General features: G+C 39.6%; 1 protein-coding gene across 6 annotated transcripts in view; it reads left to right on the forward strand.

The window, feature by feature from the left end:
* The window catches only part of NCOA6 (nuclear receptor coactivator 6), a 72,976-nt gene that overhangs the window by 45,874 nt on the left and 13,543 nt on the right, over positions 1-13,559 (forward strand). For 5 of the 6 annotated variants that reach the window (XM_073309857.1, XM_073309862.1, XM_073309858.1 and 2 more), the window contains 4 exons: positions 1,116-1,237; positions 2,573-5,518; positions 8,346-8,414; positions 10,938-10,974. In XM_073309857.1, coding sequence (XP_073165958.1) covers positions 1,116-1,237; positions 2,573-5,518; positions 8,346-8,414; positions 10,938-10,974 — 3,174 coding nt within the window. The remainder of the gene's footprint in view (positions 1-1,115; positions 1,238-2,572; positions 5,519-8,345; positions 8,415-10,937; positions 10,975-13,559) is intronic. The other variant, XM_073309860.1, reaches the window with a different exon arrangement.

The following is a 13,559-nucleotide window of genomic DNA, read 5'->3' on the forward strand; positions in this document are numbered from 1 at the left end:
AAACATTTATATGAGTGTTTTATACTTGTCAAAATTATGAATAGCAAAATAACCAATTTAACAAATGGTGCATCACATTATAGACCATTGTACTAGCTCTAATTGCTAGCATTGCAGCCCCTACCTTGCAACCTCCCTACTTCTCTCCCTGGCTCTAAGGTAAGTTGCTGAGGAAGAGAATGGATTCCACTGACATTCACTTCCAGCTCAGATTATTGGGGAGTAGGGGAAGGGCGGGGAACCTCTTCACTACTGTAACAGCTCCCCTCTTTTGCTGAAGTGATCTCACTTTAATTTTAACTTGGAGCTTTCATATAGTTAAGGTTCTCCTCATCTTAAATGTATATGCATAGCTGTCAAGCAGTTGAGGTCCTTCAGTCTCCATCTCTGCCCTAGCTTTCTCACAGATAGGTTATATTGGCAGTGGACACCCTCTGGGTATGTTTGATGTCCATAGAATTGGCTGCTTTCTATATTAGGAAAAGGCTGTTTTCAGTGTCTGTGAAAGGATTAGATACAATGGCCAAACTGACTATTTTGGTACTGTTTCTGCAGAGTTTAACCATGTATAATTGAGTTCCTGGTGACCAAGTTGCAGAGCCTCTGTATTCACCATCTACAGATCTCTACATTCTGAATAAACAGCCTTTGAAGTCTAGTATCTCAACAAATTTTTTCTGGAATCTCGATAGAGGACTGTGAGATATGGAACTAGTCTGTTATGAGTATAATATGGGAAATCATGGTACAGGACCTTTACAAAAATTAAACTCTTCTACCAACCATATGCAGTTACACTATAGCTGTCACTGTGTTATTAGAGAACTATTCAAGCAATCTGGGGACATGGGTTCTGTTTTCCTCTACTCCTTTTTCTGTGTGTGATCTTGGGCATGTCATTTAACCTGTGTTTGTGTCTACCTAGCTGTGAAATGGGAATGTTTACCAACTTAAGTAAAGCACTTCGAGATCTATGAATGAAAAATACTACATAAATGCTAAGGATTTTTTATTATTCAATCCTAAATAATTCAAGCAAATTTGGAACAAAATTGGGCACTGGCTCTGGAACCGGTGAATGTTCATTTAATTACTATTTATTATTTCTGTTTAAGTTCTTCAGAAACACGTCCAGCTGGCCTGGAGGAGACTGATCAGCCACCGTTGCCTGGAGAGCAAGGAATGAATTTAGAGAACACTGGCCCCAAACTTTCAGATTTCACAAACAGACCACCAGGTGATAAGTTTCTTAACACGATCATATAATGTAGTAAACAAATATGAGATACGGTATTTTTTGACTATGGGAATATTTTATATGGGGATATATATTGTTTCTTAACTGACATCAGGCATTAGCAAATAATTGGTGCTTGTTGTCTAAATGTTTTGTTTTATTTAAAGCTTTAATCTGTATTTGAACACTTAAGGCCAAATTCTGGTCTGCATTATACCTGGAGTATCCTATTGAATTAAATAGGATTATACAGGGATAACATTTTAACCTGTGAAATTTACTATAATTATTTGGCCAATATTCATTTTGCTTTCATGTTTCTTTCAGTGAAACTTAGAGATTTGTATTTGATTTGGAAATCCATTTGGGACTTATTTTTATTATTTTACCTGTTTTTTTTTCTTTGTGCTTGTATTTTTAAGTCTTTGTCTTCTTGGTCTTAGAGGGCATAGAGTCAGAGATAACATTTGTCTTTAAAGACTGATTTCTTTACCTAAAGTAGAAGTTTTTGTTTATTTTGTTGCTTATTTTTGAAAGATATTATTGATGGAGACAGACTTGCTCATTGTCTTTTTTTTAGAAGCGATCTAATTGTTAACATTAGGGCCTATAGTACATCAAATTGATATGTTATGTATTTCTTAAATAATGCCATGGAGAAATTAGAAGTACAAGTAAAAGACCTAATTGGGTTTATCCTCCCAGCTTATACAGGATACAGACCGCAGATAGAGGATATTTCAGATGTTAAACCATACTGGCCATTAGGACCACCACACCATTTTTGCTGTTTGACTATGTGATATGGTGTGGGATTTTGCAATGTACCCCTGAAGGTATCGAATTGCAGTCACGAGTGTGATCTTCAGAGTCCCGCAGTTTCTGTTAATTTTTTTCACCATTTCAAAGACGTGTAAATACAGGCAATGTTCACCTCCACCCTCGCCTGTGAAAACATGGGTATAAAAGCCACTGCAGAGACTTTTCTCTTCAGGTGAAGTAGACCCAGAGTGGTAGCCACTGATTGCTGTAGTAAAATTACATGCCTCCTTCAATTCAAGGTCCTGGAGCCCCGTCAAGGCACTGATAAATGCCATGTGGGTTTTTTGTTTGTTTTTGTTAAATCTTTTCCCTCAGTAAAATGGCTCTTGTCCGGGGTGGTTTGTAACCCAGGTGTGAGTATAAACTTGTAGCTATTAATTAAAGAGAACACTGTCATGTTACAGTGATACAAAAGGAACATTATTTATCTGTTGGAGCTGGTCACACAAATACTGTTTTTTCTGAAGTGTCTAAGAATGAATAACTTATAGGTCTTTTTGGGTCTGTTTTTAGGTTATCCGTCTCAGCCAGCTGAACAAAGGCCTCTTCAGCAAATGCCACCTCAACTTATGCAACATGCACAGCAGCAGCAGCAGCAGCAGCCGCCCCCACCCCAGGCACAGCCACCAACTCAGCAGCAACAGCAACAAATGATGATGATGCTTATGATGCAACAGGATCCTAAATCAGTCAGGCTTCCTGTGCCACATGGTGTTCATCCACCTAGGGGCCCTTTAAATCCAGAGACTCAAAGAATGCCAATGCAGCAGAGTGGTAACATGTCAGTAATGGTTAGTTTACAAGGTCCTGGATCAGTACCTCCATCTCCTGATAAGCAGAGAATTTCTTTGCCAGGCAATCCTCCTCTGGGGAATAGTGCAAGAAAGATGGTTTACCAAGATAATGTACAGAATCCTTCCAGTTCACCCCTGGGAGAAGTTTCATCAGTACCCTCTCTCGCAGAAGGAAATGGAGCTGATGGGCTGCCAGCATCAGGGGCTCAAAATAATATGACCTCTCATTTAGTAGTTTCACAAACTCAGTTAATGATGACGGGGCCAAAACCTGGACCTTCTCCACTTTCAGCTTCCCAAGGTGCAAGTCCTCAACAACAATCTAATTCTTTACCTGGCTCTCATACACACCATTTCCCAAATGTTGCCACCCCATCTCAAACTTCAAGGCCTAAAACCCCAAACAGAGCAAGCCCAAGACCATACTATCCTCAGACTCCTAATAATCGTCCACCTAGCACAGAACCTTCAGAAATAAGCTTATCTCCAGAGAGACTTAATGCTTCTATTGCGGGACTCTTTCCTCCCCAAATTAATATTCCTTTGCCTCCAAGGCCTAATCTTAACAGAGGATTTGATCAGCAGGGTCTTAATCCAACTACCTTGAAGGCCATTGGACAAGCCCCATCAAATCTCACAATTAACAATCAGTCTGGTTTTGCTGCTCCACAGTCACACAAGTTGGATACTGTTGTTGTCAATTCAGGAAAGCAAGCCAACACTGGAGGAACAAAGCGAGCAAGTCCAAGCAATAGCAGAAGGTCCAGTCCTGGATCTAGTAGGAAAACCACGCCAAGTCCTGGCAGACAAAATTCAAAAGCAGCTAAATTAGCATTGCCGACTCCACAGAACCCATCACTTTTGCAAAACATGGAATTACAAAGAAACATGGTAGTTGGTCCAACTTCTTTGCCAACGCCTGCGACAACAAGTTTTCCAAATAACAACATGCTGAATACTCAGAATCCTGCAATTTCTGTATCTGTTATGACTGGCATTCCTGAGGACAGCAAAGAGACCCTTAATGTTTCTCAAGATAATGAATGCCAGAGTACACAGGCTGTCCAGGGTAACAAAGACCAGCCTAATATTGAACTAAAAGGCATTCCCAGCCAAGAAATCAAAATGTTGGTCCCTGAAGAACAATCAAAAAAAGATGGGCCATCTTTAGATACCAACAGGCTTCCCGGCTTAGAGGAAAATAAGTCTATGAGAGAGGCACCAACTTCCTTAAGTCAACTTCTTGATAATTCTGGAGCTCCCAATGTAACCATTAAACCCCCTGGGCTCACCAGTCTTGAATTACCATCAATGGTAACCTCTGGCGAAGAGCTAAAGAAGATAGCTGTTGTTCCTCCACTACAGGATTCCTCTTCAAGTAAAGAACTTTCTAGTTCCTTAAGCTTGCCTCAGAATAATGAAGCTTGTTCAACTCAAGTGCACCAAGAACTAGGAGAGATGAATTTAAATGTTACACAGAATGTCCCTCCAGTAATACAAAGACCTGTTAGCTCCTCCTCTATTTCGACTTCTTTACCACCCAATCAGATAACAGTTTTTGTAACTTCAAACCCCATTACATCTTCTGCTAACACATCAACACCATTGCCATCTCATTTGCAGCCTACATTAGTCTCTACTGTCGTCACAATGCCCAATGTAGGTAACAAAGTTATGGTTTCTGAGGGACAATCAGCAGTTCAGTCTAATTCCCGGCCTCAGTTCATTACACCAGTTTTTATAAACTCATCTTCAATCATTCAGGTTATGAAAGGATCTCAGCCAAGTACAATTCCAACTGCACCATTGACCTCTAACTCTAATTTAATGCCTCAGTCAGTTGCAGTTGTTGGTCCTCTGCACATACCACAGAACATAAAGTTTTCATCAGGGCCTGCTCCTCCTAATAGTCCTGTCCCTAGTATACCAACAAGCAGGTCACTGGTTCTTAATCCACTGGCAGCTCCTATTCAGCTTCCTTCTCCCCCGTCTATGGCATCTTCAAATGTTCTTCCACATCCTCATGTTCAACAAGTCAAAGATTTTAACCCAGATGAGTCCAGTTCTCAAGCTAGTGTATCAGCTGATCAGTGCTCTGTAACGGTGACACAGTCTGGAGCTGTGGTTTCATCTCTTCTAACAAGTAGTCCGGGATCTTCTGGAAACAGGCGAAGTCCAGTTTCATCCGGTAAGGGAAAGGGAAAAGTGGACAAGATTGGTCAATTTTTGCTGACCAAAGCATGTAAAAAAGTTACAGGCTCCCTTGAAAAAGGGGAGGAACAACATTCTTTGGATGGAGAAGTTGAAGGCCAGGGGCTAGAAATATCAGTCCCTAATAGTCTGGGAACAGAGCAAATACCTGTAGAACTAGACAATAGAACTGTAACACCTCCAGCACTCAGTCTTCTAAGACAGAGCACTTCTGGGCCTGGGAATTTGAGTGTTAGCACGGCTGCTACTGTATCTGCTTCTGTATCTCCAAGCTTATCAAGCAACACTCCTCCCACAAATGTACTGTCGGTAGTAACCACTCCTGTAATCTCAGAGCTTGCACCCACCGCTCCAAGCACTAATAGTAACCGTGGTGGTTTACCAGATGAGCAAATTGGGATTGGCTTAGTGGAGGAAAAAGGAGGAGCACATCAGGAATTGCCACAGAATATAGGTACGTACTCTGTGTGCACTGTTATTCTCCCACCACCTCTTACGATTATGAATCAGAAATTCAGCTGATACGTGGAGCTTTAGGAATATGCATTTGCAATTAACATAAAATCCAGACAGTTCAACAGAGGGTAATATAACCCAGTTGCTGCTCCTGGAGCATTGTTTTTATAGCATCTGAATGGTATAACTGTGCTTGTAACATTACACTGAAAATACACTTTTTAAAATGGAAATAAGCTTTCTCATTCCCACATTTAACTCAATTCTTACCTAAGAGAATTGCTCTCTGTCACCTCTTGGAACAGAAACAAAAAGTGTCTTCATAAAAATTGTGATTTCAGTTCAGTTTTATGTGAGTCTTTGAGTGTATTAAGAGGCTGCATTAATTTTTTCTACTTGCTGAGCTTTTGAAAATAGTCCCAATTTTAAAATAATTTTATTACATGAAATTCATAGTTTTTCTTGCTACCTGCAGTAGTTCTGAAAGATATTTGTGTTCAAAATACAAGTTTACTTGCTCAAAACCATTTCTTCCCCTTAATCCTCTTGTGAAGCAAAATACTTAACATGAGATTTCAATTGAGGTATGCTCTGATGCTATAATACATGAGTAATTTCACTTAAAGATCAAAAGTAGGGAGAAAAGTTATATTTGAACACCTGTAAAGATGATAAAAGGTGTACATACGATTTCTGTTGTTTAATCTCTTGTGACCTCTAATTTCACCAATTCTCCAACCAGGAAAACTCTGCATGGATTGGAAATATTCTTGCCAGAGAACGCAATTATGTTTTTGTATTACATTTAGAGTGATTTTTCTTTCAAAGTACGATATGAAGTACAATTTTTGTCCCAAAGAAGTAAATGTGGGTAAGAAGACTTAACTGTGAACATGAGCACAGGGGGGTCCCCATTCTAAACACGGTAACCCTTTCCGGAACCGGTTAATTCCCATACATGTGCAGCACCTTTTTTAATAATCTCTTTTTTCACTTAAAAGGAGTGAGTTTAAATATCCACGTTTCAGAGAGACAAACAGCGAGATGTAATTATGAGTAAATTTCATTTGAGTACGAAAAGATGTCTAACCTGGGGTTTTTGGTCACGGTTACTATTCAAGCAACTGAACAGGTTTTAAGATGATCCAGCTAATTTTTGCTGTCCTTTTCATAGTCCCCCTGAAAATGGAATAGAAATAAAATAGCTTCTGAAGTAAATTCTCAGAAGCGTTTCCCATTAGTGCTTTATATCATGATATTTGGACACCAGGATTGAAATCGTGACACCATTGAATGGGAATTTTTCCATAGATGTGAATGGGGCCACAATTTCACCTGAAGTATTATTGATAGCTTTATCAGATAATTAGAAGTATGTCTTAACATTATTCCACAATGGGGAAAAAAAGCTGGTAACAAAAATTAGCCATGACAATCTTCCTCTAAAACATTAGTAGCAAACAATGTTGTGTTACTTTCCAAGTGACTTTGCTGCTGCTCCTTTTCTTCAGTATGTGGAATAAATACCGAGAAGAGGAATGGGAGCAGATGGGTAATCTAGTTACAGAGAGAGGAGCTTTCATTGGAAGCATAAAATATAATATGGTAGAGTGACCTTGTTAGTTCGTGGGAATATAACCCCTGGAATTATGTAGGTTTTATATCAAGAGTACAAAATAGATAGTTCTAATGTTTCCAGAAAGCTGCAGTTCCACACTTGAAAACTCCACATCTCACTGAAAAGTAACAGGAACCCCCCCACCCTTTTTTTTTAACATTCTGAAGGCCATGTAACCTTTTTCAGCCCACCTGGTTATGTAACATAGGCAGTAATTGCAAACCCATAATGTGGTGTGGCAACATTTAACTTTGAAATACTAAAAGGGCTGATGATTGCTGCACCAGTTCCACACCAGAGATGATGGTATTTTAAAGGTGAAAGCAAAAGCCTTTTTATATGTGAAGAAGCTGAGTTCAAGATTGTCTTTATCCTGCAACTTGAGTTCACCGACTTGAAAAGCAGAGGTAGATAGCTACGTATTCTGTGCCGCTTTAGATTTTGGCGGAGGGATCAGCCACTGAAGGAAGAACACAGAATTTCAATTAGACTTGCCATGTAGTTAAAGGAAGAACTGAGTTTTCAGTTTTCTCTCAAAATGTATGTATAATTTTATGGCGTTAAAGTTATATAGTCAATTGTTTAAGTCGGACCTAAACACTTTTGGGTTTATTTTCTTTTTGAATTATTTAGCATGCTTTTTTCTAACAAGGCTGTTTTCCCCTGCTTATTTTTAACTTAGTAGCATAAAGAATATTAAGTCAGATCTTCGTTGGTTTTTCTGGAGGCCTTCTTGAGAATCTCTGCAATGTATTTTGAACTTTTGCAATTTAATTGAAAGAGTAAGAGTGTTGAACATTAACAGGCATCCTTTCTCCCAAATGTTCATTAGGTATTAGAGTCATATCATTGTTAAAACTGCAGAGAGACCAGAATTTTAAAAAATCTAAATGAAAATCCCTTCACTTTTTCAGTCCTTTATCTCTTGTGATGTCTAACTTCACCAATTCTCCAACCTAACAAACTCTATATGGATTGGAGAAATCCAAAATTTTGAATGCAAAAAACAAGCAGAGATTTTTTTTCTCCTATGTTTTTGTACCACCACCCGTTCCCCCCGACCCCAAAAAAGAAAAGTCTTAGATGCAGTGTCTTAGGTTACCATATTGCTGTGTGGGCTGGGCTGATTGTGCAAGGCAAAAAGTTCTGTAATTGCTTTTGAAAGAAAAGTGAACCAGTGCTGACTTTTCCCTCCCTTTTATCTTAGCGTCTTCACAACATTTAACCCAAAAGGAAACTCCAGTTGCAACACCAGAAAGTGCTATTCAAAGAACAGGTAATTTTTACTGTGGAAATCAGCATATACCTATGCGTTATATATACAACTTTGCATTATTTTGCATTTCTGGGAAGCAGTTGCCTTCTGTTGATTGTAAGCATTTCCTTATTGAAACAATTTTGATACTGTTAATCATTGAAACAGTTATTTCATAAATTTATGGGAATGATCAGCATGATAGCTTGGGGTGGCTCCTGCTGTTTAAGCATTTTGTCCTGCATGCCTTAATTTTAGTTTATGTGAACAGACTATTGTTTTTTGAAATGTAGGTTGAAATTTTCAAAGTAGTGATGGGGGATTTAGACACATTTTCCATTTATTTTAATGGTGGTATATTTAAATCTCCCAGGACAGCTTTGAAAGTCTCAGCCATCAACTTTAAGAGCTGGATTTTCCAAAGAGCTCAGTTCTCCCATTTAGATACCTAGATGATTTTCAGAGGTGTTAAATGGGAGCTCCTGGGTGCTGAAGACCCTTGAAATCCATTTAGGTGCCTAAATGGGAAACTGAGTGCTCTTGAAAATCTGTCCGCATCCTTAGAGACCTAAATATGTGCTGCTGGGTACCTGATCCTTTTGGAACTTCCGGCCCTAAAATCTAACTTCTTTTCTACCCTTTTTTTAGTGAGCCCATAGCAGTGTTTGCACTGATCAATTTTTCTTGCTGCCTTTGGGAAGAGCTATTTGCTATTATCTAAGATAATAAACACATTAAATTCTGTTTAAAAACCCAAACAAACCTTAATCCTAAAAACACACACACGTGAGTCGCTCCACTCTCATTGATGGGACCATTAATATGTGTGCAGTTCAGCACGTGTGTTTGCAGGATTGAGGCCTTAGTGTGATTGGAAATTGGGACCTGAAGAAAAGACTGCACTGACTTGTTCAAAAACATCAATTTTAATGAAAGAAAACAATTACAGGCAGGCATGCCTTTGGGGTTATGTTCTGCTCATCAGGCCAGGGGGATGTGGGTGTCACAGGGAGTTCACATGAAGAAACTGCTATTCTGATTTTTTACTATGGAATATTATCCTTGCCCATAGAATTCTGCATGGAAGGAAAATTTCTAGTAATTTCAAAATTCAGTCTGTTGCTCTAGATTAGTATATTCAGTCTGTTTTGCTTTTCTGTTGTTGCGGGTCAGACAAGAATATAAATCCAATGGTTTGATAAGCCAACTCCCCTTATTTCTTGGTGAGTTTTTAAAAAATTCTTTTTCTAACTGTCAGGTTTGATACACACTGTAGAAAAATTACATTTAATTCAGAAGTTAACAGCCATTGTTAAAGCATTCTTAAAGGAAAAGCTTGTCAGTTCTTTGTGCAGCAGTGGCTAAGAAAGGTGAACAAAATTTTAGGATATTTAAGGATGGAGTGGAAAATAATACTGAAACTATATTAAATTAGAACACTATTATATCAATCAATGGCATGTCCTGCTCTGGAATACTGTGCCCAGATCTGGGCACCCTGTCTCAGTAAAGACTTAGCTAAAGGAGAGGAGATTCAGAAACTGGCAACAAGAAGATTAGAGACCTGGAAAAAATCTCATTAAATGGGACTGGTTACCATAGAGAGGAGACATACAAGAGGAGCACATGCAAAAGTTATAAAAAATGATGAATGGTATGAAGAAGGTAGACCAGCAGCTTCTAGTCATCCTTTCTCATAATATAAGAACAAGGAGGACATTCAATAAAATTGAAAGATGTCAAGTTTAAAATTGAAAAAAGGAAATACTTTTTCATACAATACACAATAAGACTGTGGAACTGATAGCTACAAGCTATCTTTGAGGCCAGGAGCTTAGCAAGACTCAAAAAAGGATTGTACATTTATATGAAGACTATCCTGACTTATACTTTCAAGATTTAAAAAAGAAACCCCTTTGGAAGGGATATAAGCCTTCATGCCTCATGGCATAAGGCAAAGACTAACTCAAATGAAGGTTAAGAAAAACCTTTCCCCGTCGGTAGGCTATTCTACAGTTGCCTTCTCCATGGTTTTTTGTACCTCTCTCTGATGTAGTTGGTGATGGCCATCGTCAGAGATGTGATACTGGGCTAGCTGGACCGCTGGTCTGATCCAGTATGGCATTTTCTAGCTATAGGGTTGTTTAGTTTGAGAGCAACGATTGTCTTGTAAAGTGGGGAAATTATTTTACCAACCTAGTTTAGGGTAAGTGATGTGAGATAAGTAATGGTGCCTGAAGGGTTGTGTGTGTTTTGAGGCAAAGGGTGGGATCAAGTTATTCTAATGAGAAAAAAGTTATACTGGATGTTACACTGAGAATATTTAAAACTAGTCTAGGTTTCTTAAACTATAGCTGTGCCTGTGTGTATTTCTGCTGTGTTTTAACATTACCATGAAATGTTGTGAGAGAATCCTACAGTGTGTTTCATAGTTTTCCCCCAAAGGGTATATTACAGGTAGCAGTCACATACCTTCCAGATATCTGATTTTTAATGTGTATATATTTTGGCAGAGGGTTAGAAATATATCTTTTTCTCTTGCAGAACTTGAAACAAATGCTGCAATAGTTGCTTGCCAAAGGTAAGTAGATAGTCGCTATAGATTCAGGATGAATGTAGCTATCTTTGGAGGATGTCTGTTTCTCTTTGACTTTGCCTTAATCACACTACTTTCAAGAAATTCTTTATTGCCACAGCCTCTTTATTCTCCCTGGCTACACATCTGTTTTCTCTACTGAACAGACTGGTTCGCCCAGGTGTTATTTAAGTGGGATACTGTTGCATTAAGACTCCCAAATGTGCCCCAACACCTCTGGACAGCATTCCCTTATATACATTTAGGTTCTACTCTATGGGAGGATCCTTGTAGGGTTCCAATGGTCACTGCTTTCCAAAAAATTCCAGACCAGCATCATTGTAGGTGTGTACTTCCCAAAAATGGGGATCTGCAGAGGCAATTTTAAAAGTAGTTTATATACCTTAGCATTATTAATCAGTTCTTCTTCGAGTGATGGTCCCTATTATATTTCACTGAGGGTTTATGCATGTGCACCATGCGTCCAGAGCCAAAGAATTTAAAAGTAGTAGTGTCTGTTGGTCTGCACAGGTACCCTGACTCGACTCATGGTTTCCTCCCAGGTGATAAAGGGTGGGGTGGACTGATTGCGTCTCCAGTTCCCTCTCATCACTGCACGGTCCAGGTCAGAATGATTGGTGTCTGTTTGCTTGTGATGCACTTCCTCAAACAAACTTGTCACCTTGTCCAATCGGTCCATCAGCCCTCACAGAGAGAGAGCGCTAATCACAACACATCGTGTTGTTCTAGCCATTCCCTTAGTCACCCACTGGCCGGGCTGTCAGTGGTACTGGACACCCGATTGGCATAGCGCATCACAGCCCAGAACACCTGAGCTCAAGCAATCCACCAGCCTCCCAAATATCTGGGATTATAGGTACACGCCCCTGTACCCAGTAACTTGTATATAGTTAGTTTTTTATAGGTGTGTACTGTTTTTATTGTTTTTAGGTAGTTTCTAGTCATTTTAGAGTAGAATAGCTAGTTTGGGGGCCTGTTTTTTGCCTCTGCTCTCCCTGCCCCGGTACCCAAACATGGGTACTGTACTATGCCCCAGGCTTTAAAATCTGTGCCTCCTGCCCGCATTCCTTCTCTGTCAGTGACGAACATCAATACTGGCTCTTCTGCTTGGGAGAGGGCCAGGTGCAGTATCTATCAGTACTTCCTCAACCATACGGAAGAAGGGTCGGGCTCTCTGCCTCAGGAAGCATCTCATGGAGGTCACCATGAGACCTCCTTCAGATGCAGGTCAGGGAACCCCTTCTGTATGTCAGCCTGAACAGAACTTTGGGTATGATTGCTAGCGTTTATTCTGCCGAAAACTGATATTGGCAGAGTCTTGTAAAACATACTGAATACATTAGCCAGCACCTGTCCATGTAACTCAGGTGGTTAAACATCAGGATGAAGTATGATTTTCATGATAGTTCTGGTCTATTGATGTTTTGGGCCACACCTTTTAATAGTGGGGACCTTAAATTGACTCTTGGGGTATTTAACGATAAAAATATTGCTAGACTTTTGACAGAGAGAAGATAGTTATGCTGAGACTAGTGATCATATCTTTCATGCTTTTCTAACTACAACAGAATAGCTGTTAGCCAGGACAAATGGTAAACCTTGCCCACATTGGGCTCATTGGGATAGCGGGGAGAACCAACCTCTAAATGGGGGCTAACGCTATAAACCTCTGCGGGCTCTGGGGCTTCTCCTGGCCGGGAGGGGGGAACCGGAGCTGCCTTTGGCCGTCGGAGCCACCTCCCAGAATCCTCCTTAGGTAGCCCTCCTCAAAGGCAGCAGAAAAAAAATGGAGAGTTCCAGGGGCTGTTGCTGAGTTAATTATTTAAAATAAACGATCTTGTTGCATGCACTGGGCTCTCACCGTAATTGCATAGTTAAGTTTGGAGATTGCCTACCGTTATAATCTCCCTTTAGCTTCAGCAAAGCTAAATTGAAATTTCGTGGGTGAGAGAGTCTTCTAGTGCAGAATTTTTCTGAAAAAATGAGGCTAACAAACTAGACATATGGGAGATATGAGGGCTCACAAAATGAGGTTACCACACTTGAACATTTTCCTAACTCTTTTTGGCACATTATGTGACTCCAAAGTGTCTCGGAACTCCAAATATGCTTGTTTGTCTTCTTCATAGATTCCAAAGCCAGAAGGGACCATAGTGATTATCTAGTCTAGCCTCCTGTATAATACAGGTCAGATTATTTCCCCAAAATAATTCCTACAGCATATCTTTTAGAAAAACCATCTAATCTCGATTTAAAAATTGCCAGCGATGGAGAATGCACCACCACCCTTAGTACATTGTTTCAATGGCTCATTATCCTCACTATTAAAAATTTACACCTTATTTCTGGTGTGAATTTTTCCACCTTCAACTTCCAGCCATTGGATCATGTCAGAACTTCCTCTGCTAGATTTAAGAGCTTATTATCCAATATTTGTTCACCAAGTAGGTACTTACAGACTGTAAGCAGGTCACCCCTTAACCTTTTCTTTGTTAAACTAAATAAATTGATCTCCTTGGGCCTATCACTATAAGTAGGGCCCTACCAAATTCACGGTCCATTTTGGTCGA

The sequence above is a fragment of the Lepidochelys kempii genome, chromosome 13 (genome assembly GCF_965140265.1).
Source record: "Lepidochelys kempii isolate rLepKem1 chromosome 13, rLepKem1.hap2, whole genome shotgun sequence".
NCBI lineage: Eukaryota > Metazoa > Chordata > Testudines > Cheloniidae > Lepidochelys > Lepidochelys kempii.